The 9685-nt window shown below is 49.6% G+C and overlaps 1 protein-coding gene across 1 annotated transcript; it reads right to left on the bottom strand.

Annotated features, from left to right (window-relative positions):
• Positions 1 to 2582: 2582 nt before the first annotated feature.
• Positions 2583 to 8110, bottom strand: LOC122943828. The gene is made up of 2 exons (XM_044301889.1): positions 5668 to 8110; positions 2583 to 5625 (listed from the first exon to the last, which is right to left on the bottom strand). The coding sequence occupies exons 1-2, from the start codon at positions 6111 to 6113 to the stop codon at positions 3900 to 3902; spliced, it is 2172 nt and encodes a 723-aa protein (XP_044157824.1). The 5' UTR covers positions 6114 to 8110; the 3' UTR covers positions 2583 to 3899.
• Between the last annotated feature and the right edge of the window lie 1575 nt (positions 8111 to 9685).

The raw sequence follows: 9685 nt of genomic DNA, 5'->3' as shown, positions 1-9685 counted from the left end.
CACCCACACCCCCTAAAAAGGGGGATACCTATAGGTCAATATATCAGGGCGCGCAGGAACTGTTCAGAGGATTACAATTTTATACAGGAAAGTAATAACCTGTATGATAAGTTTACAGCTAGAGGATATCCAAACAAGGTCCTACATAGGGCCTTTGCGCGCGCGAAGGGTGTGAGACGTGCGGACTTGCTGACTACAGACCGTTTCTGTAGACCGTTTAGGGAGGTAATCTTAGTTGACACACATATTTATGGTTAGTTTTCAGTTTAGTGAGCAAATAACTATAGATGACCGCTAGTGGTTGGTATGGTGGGATAGCCACAGGTATGCAGTTTGTGCTGGTGGCACAATTTTCCAGTGGTTAGTTATGGTAGTCAATACTAGAATGCATATTGTACATTTGGCACCAGTAGATGATAGATATAAATCCTCCTTTTGTGAATATGGCTCTCCTCTAGGGATATAACATCAATTCCTTACCAGAGATAAAGTGCTTGGGCATCTATTAACAGCGCAGGCCATGCACACTGGTTATTCCGTGCCGCTACCATATTTAAATTTGGCACGCATGGGCAGCAGTGCACTGTCATGCCCTGCTCAGGTCATGTGCGGAGGTCTGCCAGGTTAGCAGCACATGTGTAGCCTTTTGTTATTGTTTTGGAGTTGAGCTGTATCCGCCTCCCTTCAGGTGCACTGGGTGGGGTCGTTGGTATTAGTTTAAATTACGCCCACTCCCAGTGTCTTGTGCGGGTTATAGCTTCTGTCTTGTTCAGAGGAAGGAAGGATTTTCTGTTCCTGCTCAGTACAAGATGAGTTGGTTTTGTTTTCTTGTGGTTGTCTGTCTAGGCTGTTAGAGAGACGCCTGCCCCCTCCAGGTCCTGAGGGAGCAGGCTGCCTATTTCCCCCTTTCACCATCTTAGGGATTTTATGGAATCTTCAGCCTAGGCACGAGGACACGTTTATTCCCACCTTCAGGGTCTGAATGTGGGCATAGAAGTCTAGGGAGAGCTGGTAGGGATTTGTCAGGAGGTGACCTTTATCCCCAGCTTCTTGCCTAGACATTTGTTTTGTTGTATTCTGTGTATCTTGTATCCTGTCCAGCGTGACATGCACTTGGTTATCCCTTCTTGGAAACCAAGGGCTCAAGCATCGGCTGCCGGCGCAGGACATGCGCACTAGGCATGTCTTGAGTTTCCTTACCTCTATGGGTAATGGCACTCAGTGTCTCAGTGATTAGACACTGAGTGCTCACGCACCCATCGCTTGCGCAGGACATGCACTTTGGTAAGTATCATCCCGCTGATTTTCTAAGTCCTCTTTCCGCATGATGTCAGAAGGACACCTCCCCTGTCCTGCACTCATTCGTCAACAATACAATAGGGAGGGCAGACACTTCAATTGTTTTGTGTTTTTTTGTCACTTGCTGTAGCTTTCTTAACAGTAATTGGCCACCATACAAATCAATTATAGAATTGCGGCATATATACCACCATCATGTCTGTTGTCTTCAACTCTGCCCAAACCCCTGAAGAAGCCAGTGGTCTAGTGAAACATGTTGGGGGGGGGGGGGGGCAGTTGATTGCTTTAAACAATTGTTGTCCACTCCAATGCAGCTCATTAGCTTAGCAGCCCTTATGCAGGATATTCATCTAATACAGCAGGGTTTTTGAGCCCGGTGGAGCGTTTAGCGGCATATGCGCAGTGTGTGAATGCGTCCTGGCAGCTACTGACGTAGTGTCAGACAAGTGTGCTGTGCACGTCTGTGTGTAGGACGCATAGTGTCATCCATTGCATTTAATCAGCTTTCGCAGGCAACTACAGGCAGTTGGCTTACATCAGGCTAGTCACACATTGCCCCCCTATGTTCTAGTGCTGTAGACATAGTTGTGGTAAATAGGACATAGCGCCCATCTCCCTCACCTCGGTAGCAACTACCGTAAGTTGTTAATCCTTTGGGGCGGAAACAAAGTATTTTAACTGTTCGTTTGGCTCACAGCCGTTTTATCAATATATTGAATTAAAAGTGATGTTTTAATATACACTTTATACCTGGGTCAAGATAGGTTTAGGCCAATTTTGGAATTGATATATCAATAAGGAAAATCGTAGATAAAAAAAACATAGCTGAGACCTAGGCAATAATATTGGCCTGTGCTAGGAGGAGTCATAGTTAAGATCACATCAGTGTTTGCCTCAACTAGGGGGCAAAAGGTGACACTTCATCAATAATAACCATTTACACAAGGGGATGCCATAGCTAAAAACATCATCAATAATGGTGTCCACTAGATGGAGCCACAGCTGAGACTTAATCAATAATAATTGCCTCCACTAGGTGGAACCAAAGCTGAGATCTCGTACTACCTGTCTCCATTAGGGGGAGCCATAGCAGAGCTCTCATTAAGGATACCGGTCTACATTAGGGGAAGCCCTAGCTGAAATCTGATCAGTAATACAAGTGTCCACTAGGGGGAGCCATAGGTGAGAACCTTAATCAATAATAATTATGGGATTTTACTAAAGTATGACGTAAAGTCATGATTTTATTAAAGACACGGAGGCGAGTATTGCTTTAACCTTTCTTTACTTCTACCATAGCAGCAAAGAGAGAAAATGGTATACAAAAAAGAAACCATGGTAACAGACTCCTCCCCCTTATCCCAGTATATCCTTCCTTGTCTGTCTGAGCTCTTCCTCTTTCTTTGTGTCTCAAACAGCGCTGGTCAACCGGAACAACAGACGCCGAAACCACCGGGTAACGAAAAAAACCCTTGAACTCGTCGGCTTGGACCGCCACAACTGGACCTCCGACCGGAACTGTGTAACTCTAAAACATGAAGCCGTAAGCCTCTCAACCTAGGAAAAAAGGAAATAAGAGAAAAACCTTCTAAGAGCATAATCCAGTGCATTAGAAACATAGGATCCACTAGTTGGAAACACAGTAACAACTTTAAAATTCTGACCATACGGTAAATCAACAAAACATACTTACGTCAAAAACCCCAAGGGGTGGGTCCAGGGAGGGCAATACTCGCCTCCGTGTCTTTAATAAAATCATGACTTTACGTCATACTTTAGTAAAATCCCATAATTTTATAACAAGACACGGAGGCTCCTATTGCTTGTTTAAAGCTGAGCCACTATAGAATCAAAAGCATGCGAAGCCGGTCGGAAATAAAACTCCCGGAAAGTGGAAGATCTGGACCAATCCGCCAATCTCATAACATCCTCCAAACGAGCCCCAGATAACGTCATGGACGTAGCTGTCGCACTGCGGACCGAATGTGCCGTGAAGATAGACGTATCAATCCCGGAAAGGGATAGAATCCACTTGACCCAGCGAGATAACGTAACACTGGTAACCGGAGCAAACGGGCTGCGAAACGAAATGAATAAGTGGGGGAGAGAAAGAGACCGCAGTGGACGGGTTCTGTCCTCATACTCGCGTAAGCACGCTACAGGACATAGCTGTGGAGAAGTCGGAAAACGGGGGTAAGAGACCGACCGGATACTGGTTTTCGTGCGACGGGAAATGTTAAAGTGGACCCCCTCCGGGGTGAAGGATCTGGCGTCCCAATCCAAAGCACGCACATCCGAAACTCTCTTACAGGAGATTAAACAGAATAAAGTGACCAATTTGGCCGATAACTGACGTAACGACAATAGCTCATTTGAGGGCCAACTGACTAGAAATTGCAAGACATCCGACACATCCCAGGTAGACGAAAACCGTGGCCGAGGTGGTCGGGCCAAACGTGAACCCTTGAGTAAACGACAGACCAGGGGGTGTTGACCCGCTGGACGGCCGTCGACACCGTTGTGTCTGGAGGAAATTGCTGACCTAAAGACATTGATGGTGCGGTAAGCCTTCCCTGCCTCAAAAAGTGAGGATAAAAAGGCTAAGATGGAATTGACAGGGGCCGTAACGGGATCCAGAGTCCGGTCGACGCACCAGCGAGACCAAGAACCCCAGGCGGCTCGATAAGCCCGTCTCGTCCCGGGCGCCCAAGCGCAGTCCAATAAGAACCTAGCTGTTCCTGAAAGTCCAGCGCCTCCTCCTGGACTCCCGATATCTTGCAAGCTAGGAGGCGTAGCGACCCGTTCTGCAGGAGTGGGTGAACTTCTCCTGCAGGCCCTTGGAGTAGTGACACCTGAGTGGGAAGGAGAAACGGAAAGTCCACTAGAAGTTCCAGGATCTGAGGGAACCAGGACTGGGTTCTCCAAAACGGAACAATCAGAACCAGGTTCGCCAACTGCTGACGAACCTGAAGGAGCACTCGTGGAATGAGCGCGAAGGGAGGGAATGCGTACATCAACGCTCCTCCCCAATGTTGAAGCAGAGCGTCCACTGCCTCCGCCAAGGGATCCGGCCTCCAGCTGAAAAACCTGGGCAGTTGGGTATTCAAACGGGAAGCGAAGAGGTCGACTGCAAAGGGACCCCACAGAGAAGAAATAGCAGAAAAAACCGTCTCGTCTAACTTCCAGTCGCTGGAGTCCGATATGTAGCGAGAACTCCAGTCCGCCAGAGTGTTGTGAAGGCCTGGAAGGTACTCGGCCACCACAGAGATGTTCCTGTCGAGACAGAATTCCCAAAAATCCTTCGCCAAATGGGTCAGAACCACCGACCGTGTGCCACCCATACAATTGACGTACCTGACCGCAGATATATTGTCCATGCGGAGCCTGATGGCTGAGCTGACCACACCATTGGCAAAACTGCGAATGGCAAACGACCCTGCTAGGAGTTCCAGGGCGTTGATGTGAAGATGGGATTCTTCTGGAGACCATGGACCGCCCGTGGACACACCACTGCAATGTGCTCCCCATCCGTGCAGGCTCGCATCGGATTCTATGATCAGATCCGGTTGGGGACCCACGATCGCTCTGCCATTCCACACTGACAGGTTGTGGATCCACCATCTCATCTCGTCCGTCGTCTCGGCATCTAATGAGACCAAATCTGCGTAAGAGGCCCCCGACCGAAGGTGAGCGATTTTGAGGCGCTGCAACGCACGATAATGGAGGGGGGCTGGGAAAATGGCCTGTATTGAGGAGGCCAGAAGTCCGATTATCCTTGCCAAATGCCGCAACGACATCTGAGGTAGGCGTAGAGCATGCTTCAACTCCTTGCGGATAGCCTTGACTTTCGAGAGTGGAAGACTGAGGGATAATTCTTCCGAGTTCACCTGGAAACCCAAGAACTCTATGGATCTGGAGGGGGTCAAACAGGATTTCTCCTGGTTGACAATGAACCCCAAGTCGGAAACGAGCGTCACCGTCAAGTGGAGGTGTCTCAACAAGAGAGCCCGTGATTGGGCCATGATCAAGATATCGTCCAGGTAGACGATCAGACGAACACCTCTGCTGCGAAGCCAAGCCACCACTGGGCGCATGATCTTGGTAAAGCACCAGGGGGCGGAGGACAGGCCGAACGGAAGGCAGGTGAAGCGCCAGGCCTGACCGTTCCACAGGAACCGCAGCAGGTCTCTTGAAGAGGGGGACACTGGGACCGTGAGATAGGCGTCTTGGAGATCTATCTTGGCCAACCAATCGCCTGGAAGGAGCAGATCCCTCAAAAGATGGATGCCCTCCATCTTGAAATGTCGGTATTGTACAAAATTGTTCAGGGCTTTCAAATTGATCACCGGGCGCATCTGGCCCCCTTTCTTTTGCACCAGGAAAATACTGCTGATGACACCCCCACGATTCTCCGGTGCGCGTTCGATCGCGCCTTTCTGCAGAAGATCCGACAATTCCCTCTGAAATTGGGACCGTGCCGCATAGGACAGTGGTACCGTAGGGGGGGCTGGGATGGAGCTCGGATCGGCAATCAGATCTATTGTGAACCCCTGCACAGTAGAAAGGACCCATTGGTCTGAGGTTATGCCTGACCACACATGAGAAAAGAATCGGAGTCTGCCCCCGACTAAATGGTCTAAAAAAGGAGGGGGACGAAGAACATAACTTACCGAATGGTCGACGGGAGCCTGGATTCCCTCGGAAACCTCGTGACCTGAAGGGAGCGCCTCGTGAGGGAAAAAAGGACGGCTGATGTCTCTGATCCTGGAGGGATGCTCTATAATTAAAGGAGCCTCTGCCGGAACCTCTGGCATGAAAGTTGGAACGGCCGGACAGTCGGCCCCCAGCACTGCCGGCCCTGTTGGAAAAACGCCCTTGAAAGACTCGACGCATCGAAGTCTGGGCTTTATCAAGAGCCGTAAAAGCTCCTACATATTTCCCTAGCTCTTTAATAAAAGAGTCGCCAAAGAGCAACCCCTGGGCGTCCTTGCCCGCTTCAGTCAATGCTAAGTTCGAGAGCTTTGGCTCGATCTTAATTAGTATTGCCTTCCGCCTTTCAATGGCGAGCGAGGTATTGGTATTACCCGCTACGCATATGGCTCGCTGGGCCCAACCTCTCAATTCTATAGGGTCTACCTGGCTACCTGCCGCGATAGCGGACTCAGCCAAATCGAAAATCTTTGCTAAAGGACCTGTAATGTCCAGTAGCTTGTCTTGGACAGCCTTCAAGGCCGCGTCTAGCCCTTTACGGGGGTTAAACCCCGTCTTCGCCAGAAACTGGACCATCTTTGGATCCACTGATGGCGTCTCGCACACTTTGTGTGGTATTAAAGGACGAGGGCACTCCGCCCGCAACTTATTACGCGATTCCTTACTAAGCGGATTGCGTATGCGAGCCTCCATATACTGCGCCACATGTGTGGCGGGCATCCATTCCGCGGAGCGGGGATGATGCAGCTCCTCGGGGTTAAACAGCGGTTCCCCAGACGGATCCAATAAGAGATCCTCTGCTGATCCCTGTTGTAGTAACGGGGCTTCCGGGTCTAGATTACGAACCGGATCCACAGCAATATCCGCCAAATCGTCCTCCACCTCATCCGTCAATTCATAGACGTTGTCATGAGTCTCCTCCTCTGACTCCCTATCAGAGTCTGACCTAGGCTCAGGTAGAGACCTGGCAGTCTTCCATGCCCGCGTTTTTTCTGCCTGGCGGGTACAAGCTCGTTTACGCGACTGAAGCGCGTTGTCTTGGGATGGGGATGGCCCATCAATCTGAGGTGTTCTGGAGACAATAGGAGGTGGTCCTGGAGGTGGGACCAAAACCTGGGTAGTAGTAGCAGGGCGCGCCATCAGGGCCTGAGATATAGACTGGGTCAATGCAGATGACATCGAACCCATGGCGGTTATAATGGCATTAGATATGGATCTTTGCAGTGCCACCTCATGGTCGTCCGGGTGGATCACCTCGGACCTCCTATCCTGCGCAGGGGAACCCTGATCTACTTGGGGGGCTTCACTAGGGGCCACAGAGGCAACGGAATTCTTTCTGACAGACATGGTGAAGTAGCAAAAGGCAGGGGTTAGTCACCCCGACCGGAGCAGCAAAAATAGCACTAGAGGAGAAAAAGAGAAAAGGGGATAATGAAGCCAGGAATCATAGCCAGCTAGTGGGTAGACGAAATGGAATAAAACAGAACTTACAAGGCTCAAGAGCAGTGGAAAAAGACCGCCAGGAGATGCGCTGTGCAGAGCGGGATGTCCGGTGTGTGCAGAGCGGGGAAACGCACAGGGACGGCGAAATCTCGCGAGATCTCGCCGTCAGTAGCAGCCGAATGCGAAAAAATGCGAAAATGCGAAAATATGCGAAAAAACGCGCGCGAAATCTCGAACTCGCGAGACTTCGGGCGAGAAGGAGAGGAAGAAGAAGCAGAAAGCGCGCGCAATGGCGGCGCAGTCTGAGGTAACGAGGGACAAGGATGACAGGGCAGAGAAACGGATCACACGGGGGGAAAGCGGGGAAGCCGCAAAAACTGTTATAAGGACAAACCCCTAGGCAGAACGGCCACAGAAGTACCTGAACGAAAAAACATATACATATATATACGTACCCAGATAAATAAATATATATATATACAGGAGAGAAATATGTATCTACGATAAGAGTCTAATCAGAATCTAATAAAGAAACCGAACGAACCGATAATCCAAGCACATAAAAATACAAATATACCAGACCCTGAGCAATGCCACAGAGCTGGAGAGTACTTATCTGCCTGGTAGCAGCAAAGAAAGAGGAAGAGCTCAGACAGACAAGGAAGGATATACTGGGATAAGGGGGAGGAGTCTGTTACCATGGTTTCTTTTTTGTATACCATTTTCTCTCTTTGCTGCTATGGTAGAAGTAAAGAAAGGTTAAAGCAATAGGAGCCTCCGTGTCTTGTTATAAAATCACTTTCTTTCCATCTCATAAACCGAATTCATTGGTGGAGTCCAGCCCTCAGCGTGTCTGTGTATTATCCAGTGGTTACACAACTATGAACATGCTGCATTTGCTGTCAGTGAATGGACACATTCTTGGTGCTGATGTACAATTAAAGTCTAGGCAAGATCTAAATAGAAAGGGAAATTGTTTTCATTCATTGACAGGAAGAAGACATGATAAAAGTGGAGAGGAATGGAAACATAAAGCATGGTTTGGATACAAAAGGGTTACACGAGGGTTCAGGTTGGTGGCAGGGTAGGGGGGTTTCTCGTAAAGGTTGTATGACCAGAGTATAATCTGTTACATATTAGGCAACATGTGGCACAAAAAAATCTTCTTTATTGCAGTAAAACTATTGTGGTTCTCATAAATGTATTACTCACTGCAATCCATAGTGAGAGCTGCGCCTCAGAGGGGGCTCTCCCTGAGGGTCTCGCTGATATCCCTAATGGCATCCAGAAGGGCAGTGATATTACATCCCCTGCCCATACCCGCTCTGATCTTCTAGATCAATAAGTCATTTCATGTTTCTGCTTCTCTGTACAGAACAAAACACTCATTCCAAACATATGGAGACCCTCGAGCAGCCCCCCCCACCCCGTGGCCCTCTGTGTGCAGACCCCCACTGATTATAAATCTCTGCCATATACATACAAGCTGATAGGTGTCAGTCTGCAACAAGCAGGCGCCATAGATCTAAGAAATGACTTATATGGGATGGTGAGGCTGGGGGGGGGGGGGACCCGATGAATGGAAACCGGCCGCTCGTTGTGTATGGACATACTGTATACTAGACCAGTGGTCCCTAACCTTTTTTGCACCAAGGACCAGTTTCATGCAAGACAATTTTCCCAGGGACTGGGTCGGGTGGGTGGGTTCTGGGGCGGGTCTTGGGGGTGGGAGGGGCTTAGGGGGGTGCTGGTCGGCGCTGACTGATTCACACGCATAACAAAACACAAGGTTCATAATAAAATATATAACACTATATGACGATTACATTTATTATTTAAATGTGACTTAACTCACCATAATGCAGAATCAGTGTGAAATAGGCCTCACTATTACATTGATATCGGCCTGCCCTTATTTCCGGCTGACGTGGTAACTATACCTGAATTGGCTGCACAAAACTGACTAGGGTCTAGTGGTCACTGGTCTCTGCTGCACTGGTCTCTGTTGCACTGGTCTCTTTTGCACCGGGCTCTGTTGCACCGGGCTCTGCCGCACCGGGCTCTGCCGCACCGGGCTCTGCCGCACCGGACTCTGCCGCACCGGGCTCTGTTGCACCGGGCTCTGTTGCACCGGGCTCTGCTGCACCGGGCTCTATTGCACCGGGCTCTGCTGAACCGGGCTCTGCTGCACCGGGCTCTGCTGCACCGGGCTCTGCTGCACCGGACTCTGCTG

Source organism: Bufo gargarizans, chromosome 7 (genome assembly GCF_014858855.1).
Source record: "Bufo gargarizans isolate SCDJY-AF-19 chromosome 7, ASM1485885v1, whole genome shotgun sequence".
Taxonomy (NCBI): domain Eukaryota; kingdom Metazoa; phylum Chordata; class Amphibia; order Anura; family Bufonidae; genus Bufo; species Bufo gargarizans.
The sequence above is the reverse complement of the archived record's forward strand: the minus strand, read 5'-3'. Positions and strand labels throughout refer to the sequence as shown.

Bases quoted from the DNA above. Each gene is read 5' to 3' on its own strand.
- LOC122943828 (XM_044301889.1), bottom strand. From the start codon at position 6,113: ATGCCAGAGGTTCCGGCAGAGGCTCCTTTAATTATAGAGCATCCCTCC. The intron at 5,626-5,667 runs GAAAGGGGGCCA...TTTGAAAGCCCT, and splicing joins AGTATTTTCCTGGTGCAAAA to GAACAATTTTGTACAATACC.